The 21,304-nt window shown below is 38.4% G+C and overlaps 1 protein-coding gene across 4 annotated transcripts in view; it reads right to left on the reverse strand.

Moving 5' to 3' along the window:
* PRKCA (protein kinase C alpha) overlaps positions 1 to 21,304 on the reverse strand; it is a 315,869-nt gene that overhangs the window by 42,336 nt on the left and 252,229 nt on the right. For all 4 annotated transcript variants that reach the window (XM_050920648.1, XM_050920649.1, XM_050920651.1 and 1 more), the window contains one exon: positions 20,773 to 20,869. In XM_050920648.1, the coding sequence (XP_050776605.1) occupies positions 20,773 to 20,869 (97 nt within the window). The remainder of the gene's footprint in view (positions 1 to 20,772; positions 20,870 to 21,304) is intronic.

Consider the following 21,304-nt stretch of genomic DNA (forward strand, 5'->3'; position numbering starts at 1 on the left):
TGTTCCACAAAAAGCCACTCTTCTTATAAGACTCTGTATGTAGAGATTTTGTATAAAAGGGATTCAATGCAAGCACTGTACAAAAGGATACAATACAACGCATAGGGATGCCATAGTTTTCTAGTTTTACAGCACAGAGCCTTGAACAGCCCAAACAGGAAAGCTCTGCTTGAGACAGATGTGCAGAATTTGATTCAGAATGAGGTAGACACATACTGAACCACACAGTGACTCTCAGGAGCGATTTTCTGTTATTTCACGAGAACAGGATTAATTGTTCACGTCACCCCTGTATTTTTTAAAATCCCTAAGATGTATACTTTTCAGAAGTTTCATCTAAGATGAACTGAATGAATAAATGGAAGAGGACTTTTTAAATCATCACTCTGCTTATTCTTTAGTAGCTTTATCAAAGTTTGGATGTGTCACCACTCTGTATTGCAATGACACCTTGACAACTATAGCTGTGCAGGTGAGAGTGCACATCTTCAATGGAAAGCTATCTTGGGACACTTTATGCATATCTCCCACCAATTCCCAAGTGTTTTCTCTGACACAGGCTAGGGGTTCTGAAGGTGGATACACACTGCCTGTAAAATATTTTCCAATCTTCTGTTTTGTTGAACAAAACCTGGTCAGAGTGGCCTCTGAACATTCACCTATACCCAGAACAAGTCTAAGTACTGGGACTTCCAATAATGTACTAGTTTTTCTTGCTTCACATTTACTACTGCACCATACTAAACTTTGTTACTCCAAGAGACGATTGTGTGTTTGGTGGAGACAGAGAAGAGATAAAGGCCATTTTTAAAAGCCTCCACACCCGGGCAACTAGTCACAATTTTATTTTTCAATACACCCTGCAGGAAGTAATGCAAACAACGCATATCCAGAAATACAAATGGAGAGGCTTTGATTTCTTTACTCCAAATGAGTTGCTCTGAAATTTATTTTTATTCATGTGACTATAGAAGAAGGGAAAATGCCACTAGACAACGCAACAAAGAATAATATTCAATTCAAAGTGTCCAAGATGTCCAAAGTGGCAAATCTGTATCAGTCACGCAATTTTCTATGTAACAAGAGCACACATTCAAAGGTTTCAATGAAAGGACTCTTAAGTAGCTTCCTGCTGGCAATCCTATTTGGAAATGCTTTTGACAGGACTCATGGCACTCCAGCTTTAGTCTAGATACCTGAGCACATAATCTTCTATATCAGGGGTCGGCAACCTTTCAGAAGTGGTGTGCTGAGTCTTCATTTATTCATTCTAATTTAAGGTTTCGCGTGCCAGTAATACATTTTAACGTTTTTAGAAGGTCTCTTTATATGTCTATAATATATAACTAAAAACTATTGTTGTATGTAAAGTAAATAAGGTTTTTTACAACGTTTAAGAAGCTTCATTTAAAATTAAATTAAAATGCAGAGGCCCCGGACTGGTGGCCAGGACCAGGGCAGTGAGAGTGCCAATGAAAGTCAGCTCGCGTGCTGCCTTCGGCACACGTGCCATAGGTTGCCTATCCCTGTTCTAGATGATCACATATGAACAAATAGTTTAAGAGCTGGATCCCGCCTGTAGTACGTGCCCAACTGTCTGCACAGCAAGGGGGAGCAGACATATAGTCCGGTGAGTCTCGTTCACAAGGATTCCTGCTGAGGAAGGGTAGGATTTCAGTGGCCCTGTGCTCAGTAGCACTGGGGAGGAGGAAAACGTTCCTGCTTTGGTCATAGGGGTAGCTTGTGTATATGTCTCAGGGTTTCAAAACCACCCTTTTTCTACTAAACCTTGTTTCTTCTACAAAGAGATGGTTTTATCTGACAGGTATTATGGACATCTGGGCTAGCTAAAGACTATTATATCAAGATTATAAATGTTATATGTACCTTAAAGGGCTAAGAATTGCATGCTAGTTCCATGGGGAAACTAAAGTGCTTCCTGCAGGAACTAAAAACACTGGGAAGGGTAATTAATGCAAATCCCTGGGTTGGTGACAAGTCTGGAGAAGCCTTACCCCCAGGCATAGATTGGTTTGACCTAGCTGGGGAAACCCGGAAAACAAAACTGAACACCGTATAAAACGATCAGCCTGACAGTCTCTCTCACTCAATCCAACAACTGACTTGAAACTGAGGAAGACAGGTCACATCTGGCAAGCCAGACATGCACAGAAACAGTTTGCTGTTTGTAAGGTATGTTATATCAGTAATACTTTTGTTCTGAATATATATGAAGGGTGGCTGGTCTCCTGAGAGAACAAGACTGCAATTATGGAACTCAAGTCAGACCTCTGGGTGATTATTGCAGAGAACTGCAAGAGGGATTGTAGCCTAAAACCCCAGGCTGGAAGGAAAGAGTTGCGAGACTCCACTCTGAGAAAGTTGCTGGCTAAGGCCGGAGACTGAAATGTGTGCCACAAACATGACAGAGGTGGTTACCTTGGGAAGGGTCACTGCGCTCACCTGGATGTGCAAGTTAATTAGATGGGCTCTTATTTACTTAGGCTTACATTTCCAGAAGCAACCAGTGATTTGGAGTGGTTCAATTTATGGCCATCTAATTTGAGACATCATAAAAAGGGCCTGATTCTCAGAAAGAGCTGAGCACCCACCACCTGAGAAATCAGGCCCCCTAAAAGTGTCTCAGGCACCCAAAATGGGGCACATAAAATCATTAATATAGCTGGAAAATATAGTTCCTATATTTATAAACAAACAACTCGAAGAATCTCAAAACACTAGAACCTTCAGAATATATGGCAGTATCATGATCATAGGTAACACCCGATTGTCACTGAATACTTCAGTTTAAGAGATACTACCTGCTTGCTGATTCTCCTCTATATAAGTAAATCCCAACATTTGGGCCCCAGTTCATAGAGCACTTAAGGATGTGCTTACATCCCACTGGAGTCAATGGAGTTTGAGCATGTGTTGATATCCTTTGATGAACACGGGCCCTGGAGAGCTGTTTGCTATCTTTACATATAGTGTGTTGAAAAATCACAAGCAAGTGGATTAGCTGTAGGTATTGAAAGAATAAGCAAACTTTAAAACCTAAAGCTTAATGAAAAATGAACTAGTTATAATATGCGTTTAAGAGAATCATATCCATTACATTTAAATGACTGACTTTTGGAGCCAAAAATATACAGAACCAAAATACTGCTGTACTACTGAATATTACATCATACCCAAATACAATTATAGGTGCCCATTTACAAGACACAGACATCTGTAATTACATATTGTAATATGTACTACATATTTTTGCCGTCTTGAAGGAACATTTAATGTTTTAATTAAATTACTGTTTAGAGTAGAAGGATATTATTGCTAACAATTTTACATAACAGGCACAAAAAACACCCACATAATTGTTCGATAATCACATCATCGTTATTTGTTGATATTCACATTTTTGGAGATTAGCTCCAAATATCATTATCACACGATAATATTACAAAGGGCATAAGTAATCAAGTAATTAGTTTGCTTTTGCATCTATTTGCATAGTTATTCCGGTCTTGCAAAATTAAGGGGCATCTATAGTTCTCTGTATCTAAATCCCAAATGCTCTGTATTTAATATAAAAATGCTGTTGAAATATATAGTTTATAATTATTTGCTGAGAAATGCCTGTCTGTTTTTAGATCTCATTTTTGAGAGCTCACTGGTTCATTTGTATGATTAGTACTTGAGCCTAAGCCCCATTTTCAAAAGCAACTTGGGATTTTTGGAGCTTAAGGGTACATCTACATTGCTAAAAAGACCAACAGCTACGGGCCTGCGGTGGGGGCTAAAGATAGCAGTGTAGAGATGCAGGCTCAGGCTGGATCCTAGGCTCTGAAAACCAGTCAAGCGAAGAGTCTCAGATCTCAGGCTCCACCCCGAGCCTGAATATCTATACTGCTATTTTTAGCCCTGTAGTGCGAGCCCGAGTCAGCTGACCCATGCTCAGAGACTCGTTGTTGTAGGTCTTTTTCTGCAGTGTAAACGTACCCTCAATCTCACTGAAAGTTGATGGGATTTAGGCTCTCAAGTAACTAATGCGCTTTTAAAAATGGGACTTAGCTTCTAACTCACCTGGCTGTTTTTGAAAAGTTAACCCCTCAATTTTATTTTCCAACAAAGGCAGTGAATTATGCAGCACTTTGGCCACTAGACTGACCTCTTAGAGGAGGCAAAGTGCAATAAGGAGGCAAAAGGGAAATATTCTAAATGACACCAAAGTCTTTACAACAGTACTATGAAGTTCACGTGAAACAACCGTATTTCTCTGTTGTCATGGCAACTCATCCTTGGTATGTTGAAGAAGAGCAGAGAGATCTATCAGTAATGTGTTTCCAAGGTGGAGAAAGGACAGAAAGATAGTTGTTCCTTTTCAAATAAACGTTAATGTGTATAACTCAGTTTTTTTTTAATAGCTAGCATGCTTATCTCCAACTTTCCTGTTATTTGTTGGCTCCAGTGACACCTACTGGACAAAGCTTGCTCCCCTGCAGCTGAATCAGCTTGAGACTGACATCTCTGCTGCTCGTTAAAGATCAACATTGTCTCTTTTCCCAGCAACACATTCCTCATAACAAGACTGCATTGCTCATGCAAACATACATTGCTATAAACAGCAAACTAATAACATAACAGAGCAACGTTGTCTTCAGGTTCTATTACAAACAACGCAATGTGAACAGAAGTCTGCAGAACAAAAGACTGGGGTTTTGTTATGTACTGCACCCTAAGTCCCTGCAGCTGGGCACACCCAGTTAAAAACAGGCACCAGGATCATGAAAACAAGTGGCAAAGTCCTGGCCCCACTGAAGTCAAAGGCAAAACTCCCCTTGACTTCAGTAGAGCCAGAATTTAACCCAACAATTAAGCTTTCTTTCCCTTACAGCTCCTCTGCAGGCTGTATGTGAAAACAAGGATCCATTGAAGTTAATGGCAAAAGTCCAATTGACTGCAACTGGCCAGGATTTCACCCTATGTCTTCTCTATCAAATACCCTTCCAGTCTTCCTTACCAAAGATTGCACCTGCCTGTAGGACACAACACTGACATTCCAGAAGAACACCATTCTCTTCTCTTTCAGAACTGGGCCTCAGAAACAGGACTATCCTGAACTTGACATCAGGAATTCGCTCCCCTTGGAATATTGAGACCATCTACTTGATCCTGGAGGGCCTACAATGGCAATAGCAAAAGGCACTTTTTTTCCCAGTCACCTACATCAGTGGTTTTCAAACTTTTTTTGTGGTGATGCAACCGAAGAAAATTGTTGATGCCCATGACCCAGCGGAGCTGGGGATGAAGGGTTTGGGGTGTGGGAGGGGCTCAGGGCTGGGGCAGAGGGTTGGAGTGCTGGGGTGAGGGCTGCGGGGTGGGGCCAGGAATGACGGGTACAGGGTGTGTGTATGGAGGGCTCTGGGTTGCGGCAGGTGGTTGAGGAGCAGGACAGGGTCAAGGCTCTGAGCTGGAGGTGCAGGCTCTGGGGTCGGGCCAAGGATGAGGGGTTTGGGGTACAGGAAGGGGCTCTGAGTTTGGGGGGGCTCAGGGCTGTGGGGTGAAGTGGGGGCGTGGGCTTACCTTGGGCAGCTCCCAGTCAGCAGTACAGCTGAGGGTGCTAAGGCAGGCTTCCTGCCTATCCTGGTGCTGAGGACCATGCTGTGCCCCAGAAGCTGCCAGCAGCAGGTCTGGCTCCTAGGTGGAGGGGCCATGGGACTGTGTGTGCAGCCACCACCCCGAACACCAGCTCTACACTCCCACTGGCCGGCTGGAGGACGAGGGGCGGTGCCTGTGGGTGATAGCTGCATGGAGCTGCTTGTGTGCCTCCGCCTAGGAGCCGTACCTGCTGCTAGCGTGGTGTAAGAACAGGTAGAAACTAGCCTGCCTTAGACGAGCAGCTCTGCCGATGGGACTCTTAATGGCCCAGTCGGTGGTGCTCCAGTGCTTTACATTCTGTGACCCAGTACTGGGTTGTGACCCGCAGTTTGAAAACCACTGACCTATGTGACACTCCAGTTTCCACTGGCTCAAGGAACAAGCCAACTCACATCCCTGCCTAGACACTAGAAGACTTGGCTGCCTCGTTTGCCAATATTTTCTGTTGGTTGATTCTACAATTGTTTATATTTTAGTGTTACTGTAAGACTGTGTTCTCTCTGTTCAGCATATTGCACGAAAAAGTGAGAGTTTCACTGTTACGCCCAGCCTTTGCTTTAAAGAGTAAAGCTGAGTGTTACCATTGAAACGCTGTTTGAGTCTCGCCTGAGTCTAGATAAGAATCTTTGAACAGCTTGGCGCCTAATTCTGTAAACAGTCATCAGAAGAAGCCACTGGACCCAAGTGGTAGCACACATGCAAAGGACACCTAGGAATGACTCTGTCTATATCCTGAATTCTCCAAATCTCAAGGGAAGATTAACCCTCTGGTCACAGTACTGGTCATAGGAGAAACAAGGGGCGGGGGGAGAGGTAGAAGGGAACAAATCAATTTGTCTTTGTTTTATTATCAGTAAACCTTTAATAAGCAAACACATCCAACAAATTTAAAATGAAGATCCTGCTTAACAAAATATTCTTCACTACTCTGGCATCTTGTTTACTATTTCATGACACTTTACATTCAGTATAATTATATCTGCTCTGAAGACTTCATTAACCTACATTTTCCCCATTGAATGTGTTTTAATTACTGGTTGCTTGGTCATTTTGGATGAGAAGACCCCACTTTTCAGACTCAGCAAGAGCTGAATATTTCACCACACTGTGTTTATGTTAGTATCATAACATAGTGAAAGCTCGTAATTTAGTAGCAGAGGGCCTGGCAACCATGGAAACAATGTATAGAGAGAGATACACCCCAAACTACGGATTACTTTCAGTGCTAAACACTCTGATCAAATAATTCAATTAAAAGAATGTTATGTCAAAGTCCAGCCCTATGCATTGTGTTGCCCAAGGCCAAATTCAGTATGTAAGCACCCTCAGTTCTCGTCCATTCTATCGCTTCCCTTTAATACAAGTACTGAGCTATCAGACAAAGATTTTTTGTATTAAGCTTTCTATTATGTAGAAGGATTTTTTAACATACTCTCTGTCTTTCTTGCATTTCTTTTCTTCTTTTTCCATTCCCCTGTCCTTCATTTCAGCTTTTCATTTTGCTGCCTATTTTGGTAGACCATTTCTCCCATCTTTTTCACTGTTCAGTCTCTACTCTTACTTACTATGGTTTCTATTAGGAACAAACAAACAATATTCATACTATATTAAAAAGAATTGAGTTTCACAGACACAATGATAACATTAACTAATATGTACACATACATTTATGTCCAGAGACATGCATCTATTTACACAATAGGAATTTTTAAAATTCCTATTGGCAAAGACATACGTAAAATATCTAGTAATAATCACCATCGGGACTCTACAGATATTTTCTCATCTGTTGATTTATGAATCCTTCAGTAAAATTACACATCCTGACCAACAAAAATACTGGCAAGAAACTATCAGCAAACATGCAAAAAAAAATGAAAACCACACACCACAGCTGCAACCTTACTATGGTTGTGATTTCATTCCAGTAAAATATGACATCATAAGAAAAGCAGTGTGAAAAAAAAATCAACTAAAATGTATTGCATTTACATTGGTGACCTCTACTCTCAGAATCCCAGTCCACATCAGAATGGCCTTCAAGTCAATTTAAATGTAAATATCTGAAAACGTGTATTAAAATGTAATAATATATTTTCTTACTATTAATATTGTCTGGGATTGCAGATGTGTGTCACTTCAAAAACACATTGTAAAAGCCTTCAGTACTACTTCCTCCTCATTTCCTCTCTTCCATGTATACTCTTTTCCCTCTCTATTTAAATTTATATCATATTTACCCTTCCAAAGAAGCGTTCTAATCAACAATCGTGTTATGGTTTGCATCCAAGTATAACAAATACCTGTGCACCATAGAAAGATATTTGTTTTTGCTTTAAATGTGCAAATGACTGTAAGAGTTGATTAAATAATAGCATGTGATTTGCTGAACACAATATACCAGTACCCAAATCATGGTTTCATGACAATCCTGCTTTGCTCTTCTTGTTGGGATGATGCCGTCAGTGCTCCTCAGCTTGCACCAAACCTTCTATTCCTCCATGATTTGTATATTAACATTCTTGTCTCTCTCATTTTTTATTACATTTAGAAGAGAAAGCATCCAGTTCGACAAAGAATTCTGCTTGACTGAATGAATCTTGCTCATATAGCCCCAATCCTGCAAACTGCTGCGTGTAAGATCAGGAGTCTGCCAGCACAGAGCAGCTTCCAGGAGCTAGTTTTACTCAGTGACCAGAATTTTTCATGGAGCTCAACATTCTCCCTTCCAACAGAGAGAGTCAGGCAGAAAGGATGGTTACTACAAGAGCTGTGATGGAACAGATGGTCAGGTACCCACCAGGGAATACTGAAGCATGGCCAAGAGAAACCATGTACAAGATCTAGCTATTATTTACTAAATATTCTTATGGAAGTTAAACAAAGTGGTTGACAGAACAAATTATTTTCTTCCATAATTATTAAAATGGAGACAGAAATTCCATGCTGAATTTTACAAAAAAAATTCAGTGTAATGTAACTTTGCATTTTCTATGTATACATTTTAAGTATTTTTTTAATTTCCTTTAGATCTATCTCAAAAGATTTTTTCACTGAATTTAGTATATTTTTTTACTCTTTATTGCCCTCTTATGGCTTGCAACTTTAGTGAAAAAATGGTTTTCCTTAGGTCAAATTTAACTTAAAGAGCCACTTTCCATTTGGAACATAGTTCATTTAAAAAAAAAAAGAAAAAAGAAAAAAAAGAAACGTAGTTTCAGGTAGTACATTGCCCCTGAGCACCGGTGCCAATTCCTGTGGTTTTACATCACTTTACTCTCTTTTTAAAATTGTTTTTCTCTCTCTTGCTGCTGTGTAAAAGAGTAATATAAAGAATGGGGAAAGGTAAATAATCAATTATTAGAAAAATAGCAACAAAAGGTTGGGTATGGGGTACAGGTAGCATGATCCCCTAACACAAATTTGATCTCAGAGTCAAATGCCTACAAAAGAAGGGCCCATTGGGTAAGGGCGCATTTGTCCAATTTCTACTGAGAGGAAGTAGGCATGCCATGCATCTGTTTTTTTTTTAAATGGTTTGTCCCCTGTTCAGTACTGAGACAAAACTGGACGTTGTTTTGTCCAGTATCACAGACAGGGCATGCTATTTTGATGAGCACGCACTGCTTCCCCTCTCATCAGTGTGACCTTGCACACCCCACAAATATGATATCGTGCCAGCAGGGGCGGAAGAGCATGCTCTTCAAAATGGCGTCCTCCATGCAGTGTGACACTGCATGCATGTCAGTGGAGCCACACAGGCAAGTGTGGGCCCACACTGTTCCTGAAAGTACTAGAACGTCTGGTACTCTGGGCATGCATGAGTGGCCACCCTAAGAGGAAGGATTTGAGCAGCATAGCCTGGGGCAATGGAGCTCTGGACATTTCATTGGATGCAGTGGTGCCAGGGGAAGTCAAGATTTTAATCTTTACAAGGTAGTTTCCAGGTATCCTTCTGATGTAGTTAACATTGTTTAATAAAGTTGCAGCCAGCTGACTCTACTTTGTTTTCAGTCTTTACTGCCTAACTGCTGTCTCTCTACAAATCAGGAGTGTCTAACTAGACAGAAAGCTAATTAAATATGCTGTCTGGGGAAGATATTCCAAAATTATTGTAGAAATATCCTGTAAGGCAACATGCAGCGGTACTAAAAAACCCAGCCCAAATGTGATTATACTGCAGTGTGTGCTATCAAAACTCAGTAGGACCAGCAACTTGATGAATGCTCAAAATAAAGTTTTTATAAAATTCACCCATTTTTTTAAGTGATACCAATTCCCACTAATTTACAATACTGAACCATTCAAAGAAAGCAGGGTTTGATTTAAGCAGAAAATGATTATAAATATCAAAGTATCAAAATGATTATCAATGATACATTATTTAATAAGGACAAACAATAAAATTACGTTGCAAGACTTATTAATAGAGTTCGGTGGGAGACCTTGACCCAGTGCTTCCTGCTCCAGTACCAGCCCCAAACTTCCATGGGGCAAACAGGGCACCAGAAATTCTGCTACTGGTTTGGTATGACAATTGGTACTCTATAACCAGGTCTAAACTGATCAACTTCCATGCCAAAGACACAAGTAATTATTTTGAAGACAGTCTAGATGTGTTTTGCCAATGATGTTTCAAAAATGCAGAAGCAAAAACCTGTATACAAATGCAAGTTTTATCTACTGGAAAAAAATAATCTCTCTCTTATTATAAAGCTGTTCTTCCCAGACTCCAATAATTTAATAAATGCTAGTGTTTGTGCTGTTTAAAGCAAATACTGTAGACTCAGTCTCTCAGTGTTCCCGAAATACTGTTTTTGTTATTAATTTATTTTCAGTTTTGAAGTGTTACACGTTGTCAGGAACACAGTCTCCCTTGTGGTCTGCTCCTGCTGTTTCTATTCAATTCCAATCTTGTAAATTTAGGAATGCAACCTCTCCAGCGGTCCCACATAAACTGATTACTTACAAAATTATTTCCAAAGAGATACTAACGTCAGTGATCATTAATCTGCAGAATGGTGTATGCAATGACGCTTATGAGAGTGGGTTCATCAGTGATGCTAGAGCATTGACAGTAGCAAGTAAAATGTTTCTGGGCAAGAATCAGGGAAGGGATTCATAACAAATGGTTTACAGAGATAAGACAGAAATCAAAGGAACTTTGACTGAACCATGGCTGGGAAAAAATTAGAATCCTTGAGAGTCATGTTACCAAATAAGTGTGCCGAGTCCTCACCTTCCTTTGATGGAAAACCAATCCTGTAATTCACATTAGCCAAATGTTAATTATACACACAAAAAAGCACTTGTATTGCATCTATATGCACAGCATAGGGGTGCACTGCACAAGTGCTAAATAGTTATGGACTGTTTATCAAGGAACAGGATCTTTCTAGCTGCAACTGTGTGGTGCAAGCAGCAACTGACCAGAGACTCGTTCCCCAATTAGCCGCTTGTTCCCCTGGAAGCTGGAAATGAAGTTTTCCACTTGTTCTGATTGTGTTTGTACAGTAATGGAAAAATTTAGTTTCACTTTTCAATTCTATATGCTATTCCAGATGTGTTCATTTACCGCTGGCTTTTGCCTTGTGCATGGGTAGCTTTTGCTTTACTATTTGCTTTTGTTTCATGTTTGGGTGACTGTAAGATGGGATGCACCTGCAATTATTCCTAAGTGTCATGTATCCCAATATCCATGAAAACCCTGAATTAAAAGGCAGATGAGAATGTATTAAAACAGTATCTGCAGACTAGTCTACACAAATCAGGTTAATGGTCACCTCCAGTGGAGATATATTTAAACAGAGAAGCTTGCAACATCCCTGAATGAATCAAGTTTCATTGATGAAACCAGACTGTTCTTTTACTTTGAAACAAGAGATGATCCCTACTGTGACAGGGCAGTTCTCTTCTGAAGGTGTTTTCTGAGACAAAGATACCAAATAAAAGATCAAGCTTTAAAAAAAAAAGTCACCATAAAACTGCTGCATGAAAAAGCCATGTGAAATTATGAAATATTTGGTAATGAAAATTGATAATTTTTTATTCTTTATTTAGTCCAATATTAATATATCTGATAATTTTATGTCAATATAATATGAACATGTGATCTCAAAGATAAGAAATTGATTTTTAAATTGATTTCCTATGTTTCATCCCATTTATTATCTACAGCTGCTCTGGATCTTATAATACGTTAAATATAATTTTCACAAACTGATGAAAATGGTCCCAATGCCATTATGGTTGTAAGTGTTCTTAAAACAGTGTACAGTACAATACTTTTGAAAAATAATCTTTGTCAAGAAGCTTAGGTTAGCTCTGTACTGCTTGTGTAAGTTATATCAGTAATCTTTACCCTCCCACAATATGAAAAGCTGTTGGAAACAACACATTACTATTTTTTAAAGAAATCTTACATGCAAATCATAAAGTCTAGACACATAATTTTCAAGGCTAAGATATATTTTTAATGGAAATAATTCTGTGAGGTGGCATGTCAGTGAAATTAAAATGGGAAGTAAAATAGGTGATTTGGTAATCCAGGCACCAAAGCATCTGTGCTATATTTATGGGTACTATATTCTATGGTATACTACACTACAGTATATATATATATGAATATATGCTTGTAGTATATTATACCATAACATAGGCATGCTATACAATGTATATATTTAAATATACTGTGAAAATGGATATAATCCAATATATGGAATTTATTCACAGTTCTACAAGGAGAAAATAATTGTGCTGTTTATCTAATTAAAGATGCACTATTTCTATTTTCCAAGAGAAGAACTAATTCATTTAACAACTTCTTAAAAATAAAGGCATGCTGCACCTGCGCAGGTACTGATAGCAAACTTTTGGTTCATAAAATTTTAATTTTTGGACTACATTATGGCAAATTACAAAAGATACATACTTCAAAATTGGTGGTGGGGACGATGGAGGTTGGTTTACACACTAAAGCAGCTTAAACTAGGAAAAAATCAAGTGCATCCTTAAAACATAATAAGAATGACAGCAATCCAAATGTAAGAAACTGGAAACATTCAGAGAAGAGTTTTAGTGAAGAGAAATGAGCAAAAGAACATGGAGCAGAAAACTACCTTTTAGAAGTGGATATTTATATGACAGCTCTGAAAAAGACAGGAGAAAGAGAAAAACTTTGGCATTAGTAAAGGGCTAGCAAAGCAAAGCAGCAGCAGTACACAAGGATGAAAGCAGCAACTCCAATACGCAGCAGAAAGGACAAAAATGGATATGTTAGTTATGCAGGTCAGAGGAAAATGAGGAAAAATCATCACCAATAAGAATCATGGAACAGTACAGTAAGGTACAGTGATGTAATGCTCGCTATATCTGTTATTCATTTTGTGAAGTGGAAGAGACATCTAAAGCAGCTGATACGAATGTTTTAAATTAATGCTGACCCCAATCCTGCAACCACACATACTTCAGATTGTGCATGTAACACCGCTCATATCAATGGGATTACTGGCATTTGTAAATGTGTACTGTACATGTGTATGAGCGGTTGTAGGATTGGAGTTTTAATATCAAAATTACAATAGAGAGACGTGATGTTACAAAAAATCCCCTTGGGATTTTCCCCTTAATTAGAATGTTTGGGGACTGTTCTCCGCACCGGAGTCTGGATGTTTTATCAAGGGGTCGTGCTTCATGCCCTCACATTCCCTCCAGAGAGAAGAAAGGGTAGAGGACTCTGCCTACCACTGCTTTTGGGCAGTCAGAACAATTTAGTGAGCACCATGAGTGGGATCCATATGCACAGGAACTCGAAGAAAAACTTAGTCCAGTACAGACTGTTTGATAAGAAGTGTGAGAATACTTACAAGGGGAGATAGATTTAATGTTTGTAATGGCTCAGCCTTATCCCCTTATCAAACTGTCTGTACTGGGCTATCTTGATTATCACTTCAAAAGTTTTTTTCTTACTTAATTGGCCTCTCAGAGTTGGTAAGACAACTCCCATCTTTTCATGCTCTCTGTATGTGTATATATATCTCCTCAATATATGTTCCATTCTATGCATCTGAAGAAGTGGGCTGTAGCCCATGAAAGCTTATGCTCAAATAAATGTGTTAGTCTCTAAGGCTACGTCCAGACTACCCGCCGTATCGGCGGGTTAAAATCGATTGCTCGGGGATCGATATATCGCGTCTAATCTAGACGCGATATATCGACCCCCGAGCGCGCTTATATCGATTCCAGAACTCCATCAACCCCAACAGAGTTATGGAATCGACAGGGAGAGCCGCGAACATCGATCCTGCACGGTGAGGACGGGTGAGTAATCCGATCTTAGATATTCGACTTCAGCTACGTTATTCACGTAGCTGAAGTTGCGTATCTAAGATCGATTTCCCCCCCGTAGTGTGGACCAGCCCTAAGGTGTCATAAGTACTCCTGTTCTTTTTGCGGATACAGACTGACATGGTTGCTACTCTGAAACCTAAGATTATACAGAAGAATCTGCTTTATTTCTGTCTATATTCTTATAGGTAGTGTAGAATGCAACATGCCTGTAGGTAAGACTACTTGATACTTTCGGGTATAAAAGCCTTTTTTCAATTTCTTTTAACCAAACAAACCATTCCAGCTGATATTTTCTACGTTGCTGGTCTACCTAATGCTATTTTTTAAAAATGTTTTCTTATGTTTCTGCTAAAGCAGTTCAGACATTTCTGTGAATGAGATTAGGGAAAAATATCTTGTTTTGCCCATGTTAAAAAAATGCCTACAGCTGTTTCACTGAGAAGTTCTAGTGCCTCCAAGCTTTGCAACAGGGATTTCAATTTTAGCATCCCTTTATGTCAGGGATGTATCTTTTTGCTGTCTCTGTGCAAAGTCACTCAATTTAAGCCTAGTTATTAGCCTTTGAAATATTGCCATTTGCACATGGCTCAGCAGAAGCTTCTTAAGAGTTTGGCAGATAAATTCTCTGAAGTTCCCATCTGCAAATACTGCTTTTTCTGATAGAAGAAAAACAAGATAAAGCTACAGAAAACAAATTTAATACAGAAGAAATATTTTTTTCTAATGAACTATCAACACTGAAAATGCCTGTTAAAAAGCTAAATTTCATCAAGGCAATCTTGATTTTGCTGTGTTTATTTAGAGAAGTTTCTTCCTTCCCAATCAAATCTCTCTTTTGCTCCCAGATTTAGTAGGAAACAGACATATCAACCCTAAACTGAATATGACTCAAAATGTTATAAGTATTTAAGAAAAACTGGGCTAACACAATGAAATGTTTATTCATGCACTAACTGGGACATACTGCTTCTCTCAAAATGGATTAAACTTGCTCCTAAATAAAGATGTGCAATTGTCTAATTTCATGTCTTTCACTAACTCTGTTTTCCTCCCAGTGATCTTCAGAACATCTCTTTTAGAAGTTCTCCTAACTTCCTTTGTCAACATTGTCATAAGTCTGGGAAGGAGCCCATCTGGCCATTGTGTCTTATCATTACTCAGTAACCAACTTTTCTATTACCTGTTCTGGAGTGACTCTCTTCCATTCATTATTCCTTCTGATGCTTAAAGAAACTGTATTCCTGTCATCGATATCCTCTCTACTTCTTTGTGAGCAAATGAGACAAAGAATTAAGTACTCTGCATTGGTAACCTCTTCCATCACTAAGTTACACTAGGTAAGGCTGTCAGAAATGCCTAAACAACTTGCAAATCTAACTTCTATTTTCAAAAGTCACTTTGAAGCCTAAATCCCAGTGACTTTCAGTGAGACTTATGCTCCTAAGGGCCAGATTTTCAAAGGTATTTAGGAGTCTAAAGATTTAGATACATGCCTAGTGGGATATTTAGAAGTACTTGGGCACCTAACTCACATTCATTTAAATGGGAGTTAAGTGCCTAGGTGCTTTTGAAAACTCCACTAGCTGTCTAGCTGCATCTTTAGGTGCCTATATAATCTTGAAAATCTGGCCCTAGGTGCCTAAGTCACTTTTGAAATAGGGTCTCAGGCTCTCCAGAACCAGTTATGTATTTCTGAACATTTCTTATAGACCTCATCAGTTCTTGACCATGTAACTCTAAGTTTTGAAGTTTCTCTTATTCTTTTTGTTCTATTTTATATTGTACATTCAATTTCAAATTCTAAAGTTTGCTGCCATCCCTTGCAGCTGAGGCTTTGTGTACATTTCACCTGCCATTTTCTAATATTTAATATTTTTGTTTATTTACATATAATAACTTTTTTAAAATAATGCATTAATTGCTAGATCTTACATATTGGCCGTGAGACTATATACTAGCCCGCTTTGCTTTAAACAGCTCCCATTTTCCCTTTTTCTCCCACACCAGATTTCTTCTACCACATGTGTACATTCTGGGAATATGACCTTCTGACGTCCTTTTCTCTTTATTTATTTAGGCTCTGAGTCATACTGATTCTATGCCATTGGTCCTTCACTATAGGGCCTACAAAAAATTACTATACTTAAAATTAATTCAAATTGACTTGAATACTGCATCATGGATTGGAAAGTGGGTCAAGGACTATAAACTGAGAACTTGTTTAACATCTTCAATGCCTGATGTCCTCTATTCTTTTTCACCTCTCCACTGTAAGTCAATGATACCTGTTTTGGACTATCCTCTGGTTTCTGATCTCTCTTCAGGTCCATCTGTCCCTGGCCTTTGTGTTCTTGACTAAATTATGTCTCTGGTAAACTGGATCTCAGGATCAGCAGCTTTTTCTTGAAAGGCTCCCAAGGCTGACTGGGAACTGATTGCAGATGGCAGAACAGCAGCGGTGTTCACCTAGAAAGTGCCACTAGCTCATGAACAGCAGCATACTTCTCAGCATAATCTCCCTATCCACTCAAGGTAGCTTATCCGAAGAAAAATTAATAAACAAACCTAAAATTAGAGGGAGACAGACACCTCAAGGACACAATGAGAGATGATCACAGAGTCAGCATTAGGTGTACTCTGTCTAGGGATTCTGGGCAACTCTGGTAAAATAAGGGTTAATTTGGCTTAGGCTATGCTAGCAAACACATAGCCCTACAATGAATTACATTTAACTTGGTTATGCAAAATATGCCCCCAAAATGCACCTTTATTGAGGGGAAGGGGAGAGAAAGAAGATACAATTTAAAAAAGAGACTTTGTTCTATTTTTTATATAAATTTTATGTATGGGTAAAAACTCTGCCATAGCCAGTAAAATAAGAGCTTTATTTATTTACTGTCTTGCTTACCAAAAGCACTCAGGAGCTGAATAAGTACAAGAGTCATATAGAGATCACATCTCATTGGTTGTGCTTGTCCATTTGTTGTATGAGAGATTATTTCCTTTGATTTCTAGAGTGCTGGGCTACCAAAGTCAGATTTCCAGTATTCAGGTGCCTACATCACTGCTTGTTAGAACACAACACAGTAACATCTCTTAAAAAACACATAAGCACACACTCTGAATAGGTGCCAAATGTGAATTTCTCACAAGAAGGGAAAATGGCTCACATGATAGATCTATTGTAAGACCTCACAAAAAGAATGAAACCTATGCCTATTACAATCAAACATTCATTGGAAGTCATTTCAAGTGTGCAGGACTTACTATTTGCAATATATTACTCATAAAAAACTGGACATCAGTTTATTTAATTAATATTTCAGTTAGTAAGTTTAACTAAAGAATATTACTGGCAAATCAGCTAATAAACATTTAACTAAAAAGTCCAAGTCTCGCAGATGCTTAGTGCCCTCAACTTACATTAGAGTGCTAATGCTTTGTAGACTCAAGCATATTTTGCCAGTCATGTTTTATATTAAGAATACATTTACAAATAGTTTAGAAAGGTTAGCACATGATTAAGAGATGTTGTCTGTAACAAGTTATCAGTAGCTGGGCATAAGCACATTAGCAGACGAATACACATAAGAATGGCCATAGTGGGTCAGACCAATGGTCCATCTAGCCCAGTATTCTGTCTTTCGACAGTGGCCAATGCCAGGTGCCTCAGAGGGAATGAGAGGAAGAGGCAATCATCAAGTGATCCATCCCATCATCTGCTCCCAGCTTCTGGCAGTCAGAGACTAGGGACACCCAGAGCATGGGGTTGCATCCCTGACCATCTTGTCTAAGAGCCATTCATGGACATACCGTCCATGTACTTATCTAATATTTTTTGAATCCCGTTACAGTTTTGGCCTTCACAACATCCCCTGGCAATGAGCTCCACACGTTGACTGTGCATTGCGTGAGATACTTATGTTAATTTTAAGAACAGCAGTCCATAAATTTCATTGGGTAACACCTTTTCTTATTATGTGAAAGAGTAAATAACATTTTCCTTATTCAGTTTCTCAACACCAGTCATGATTTATAGATATCTATCATATCCCGTCTTAGTCATCTCTTTTCTAAGCTGAAAAGTTCCAGTCTTTTTAATTTCTCCTTGTACAGAAGCTGTTCCATACCAGTAATCATTTTTATTGTCCTTCTCCATACCTTTCCCAATTCTAATATATCTTTTTTGAGACAGGATGACCAGAACTGCATGCAGTATTCAGTGTGTGGGCATATCATGGATTATATAGTGGTATTATTATATTTACTACCTACTATCTACCCCTCTTCTAATAATTCCTAACATTCTGCTAGCTTTTTTGACTGCCACTGCAAGTTGAGCAGATGTTTTCAGAGAAATATCCACAGTGTCTGCCAGAGCTCTTCGAGTGGTAGCAGCTAATTAAGATCCCATCATTTTGTATGTACAGTTGTTTTCATACAGTATGTATGTTTTCCTATGTGCACTGCTTTGCATTTGTCAACATTGAATTTCATATGCCATTTTGTTACCCAGTCACCAAGAAGGTGTTATAGATGGTCATAAACTATTATTATCAGCCACCTATTGACCTGTTGGATTTTTTTTTAATTAACCATTTATTAACACTATTAGTTTATAAATGGTTAATATATTATTATTTATAAATATATTGTTAATAGAAAATGTGACCATTTTTCCTCCTTTTTCTGGAGGAGTTCAAAATTTGAAATATTTTAAATCTGTAATTCACATATTTCTGGTAGGTTCATGATCAAGAGCATATCATTACAACTTCCTTGTGCTTGTAGCAAACTTTATAGTTTGCAGCAAACTTTAACTGCTGACAAACTGTTTTCAAATCACATGTTTAGTGGCTAAATGCCCAATATGGACGGATAGAATAAATACATTTTTGAGGAAAGTAATGATGTTTTAAAAGAAAGCAGTCTCTCCATACTTCTCTGCAATAATACTGACCTAGGCTTGGATTTTTTCCCCCCAGTTCTGGCCATGCCTTAAATCTGCATTTCACCTAAGTTCCTACCTTGTACCCTGTACTGATGTTATGATAGAACCCATGACTGCTGATCCACGGTAGGCCAAAGAGGAGATCTCACTTTTCTCATCATGAATAGTCAAAACAAATGAACATTAGCTTCATCTACTTCTGGCAGCTGATGCCCAACTCATTACCCTTTCTTTTTATGTTGGCACATGTCTTTGTGCTGTAGCCATCTTGAGAAATGCAGAACTAGATTTTCATTTCTACATTATCAACACCCATCATGAACGAACAAACACACACAGTAATCCAGTTCAAAAAATTGTATACTGCACAGTAAAACCTAAAGGATGAAATAACATATATAATCTATCAAGGGCTTTTCATATGCCATCATTCATTTCAATAATCTCCCTTTAGTAAAATATTACTGATGAACATAGAATATAGAAGAAATTTAAAGAGTAAAAAATGTATATTTTAAAAGAGTTAAAGCTACTGAAAAGGTGGCATTTGTTATCCAAATTTGGGACATATGATCATTTTGCATTTTGTAGACAACCCAGATTTTTTTGCACGTATGAAAAATAGTGACTTTTGAAGGACGCTGAAATATCTTCTGAGACCATGAAGCAGTTGTTTTAAGTTTTTACCTTATTTACAACTTTACTGATGTGGCATTACAACATTAGCACCTTTTCTTATCCCTGGTAAAATGGTTATTACAAAAGGTTGTAAGAAAATTAAAAAAAAAATAATCCCAAGTGATATATCTTACCATTCCATATAACCCCATATTAGCAAGAAAAAAAAAGCATAAGAAAAGAGACTCTAAAACATTCTCCACATCTTTTTGTGTCTGCAACACCAATTTTATCTGTCTACAGACTTAGCCTCAAAACAACACTAGATGTCATTTTAAATTTGAAACACCTGTATTCATAGTCCAACGGGAAAAAGTCAAATCTAGATAGGATAAAATGTAAACAGGATCTTGAGTAGGAAAGACCTAATACTGCAAAATAAATTTATGCTGGAGAAAGTACAATTGTACATGGAAGAAAATGAAAATATCAACTAGAGTTTTAAACAGTTCTCAAATGTATAAAATAAATCCTATTTCATGACGCAGACCACAAGCACAGTAGCTGATCCCAGGAAATAGGAAACATGCCACCATGTTACGAATGTCTCAAAAAAATTGTAGCTGCGCCAGAAGGAATACTTAGTTCACAAGAGTTGGTTCCAGCAGAGCCACGAATATAAACTGTTCCCACCTGTGCCAGGTCTGTCTAGGTGTAATGAACAGTAAGTATTCTGTTAGAACATCCTGTGTATTTGCAACAAGAGGCAGGAACAACCATTCCAATTTGCATCACAGTAGGCAGGCAATATCTGCTGCAGGTATGTTTTTTCTGCAGTTTCTCTTTCCTGTACATATGCAGAAATGTCACTCACTTACCTGAGACTTCTGCACCCACATTAGTGAGTTCAGTGATTCAGGACAGAGCCCTTTGTACATATTTTTAAAGCTCTAAATAATCAGTGCTTGACAAATAATAATTTCCTCCTAAAAAATTAAATTACTCTGCACCCCCTGAAACTAATATTTAAAATACACCCTACAAGAATGCACAGCAAAAATTATAACATAGCTCAATGATGAGCTGCCTTATTCTTTTTTTAAAAAAAAGGTATTTCTGAGTTAAGTTCAATTATATAACAAGGGAGAAACATATGCAAAACATACCTAGCAGCACTTATATTTAATCCTCACCTCAAATTTCTGTCTGAGTTCTACATTTCCATCATCATCAGCGTCTGGAATTGGGACATTGTAGTATTCACCTTCTTCTTGGTTAAGCAACTTGTACCTGTGGAACACATGGAGGCTGGGTGACGGGCCAAATTAATTTTACTTCTCATTAAAATATATTTAGTATCGTATATGTGGCCTGTCTGAAACTATAGGATGAAATCCCATCCCTACTGAAGTCAATGGCATCATCCCCGGTCATGTCAATAGGGCCAGAATTTCAACCACTGTCACAATAGTGTAGTAAAACTATTTTATAAGGTTTAAAGTGGACATGTAATTCATGACAAGGACCCGACATGACGTTGTTTTGTAAAATCAGTTACTATGTGTTTCTGAGCAGGGTTATATTAATCATGATATATTTACTGTTATAGGCTTGCAAATTCAAGATCAATACAATGTCCACACTGCCAAATTCTGCTCTCCGAATTGAGTTTGCAGCACTGGATGGTTGCAGGAGGAGTTTCACACACAAATTCAAATGCAGGTT

Source organism: Gopherus flavomarginatus, chromosome 12 (assembly GCF_025201925.1).
Source record: "Gopherus flavomarginatus isolate rGopFla2 chromosome 12, rGopFla2.mat.asm, whole genome shotgun sequence".
In the NCBI taxonomy this organism is placed as follows: Eukaryota; Metazoa; Chordata; order Testudines; family Testudinidae; genus Gopherus; species Gopherus flavomarginatus.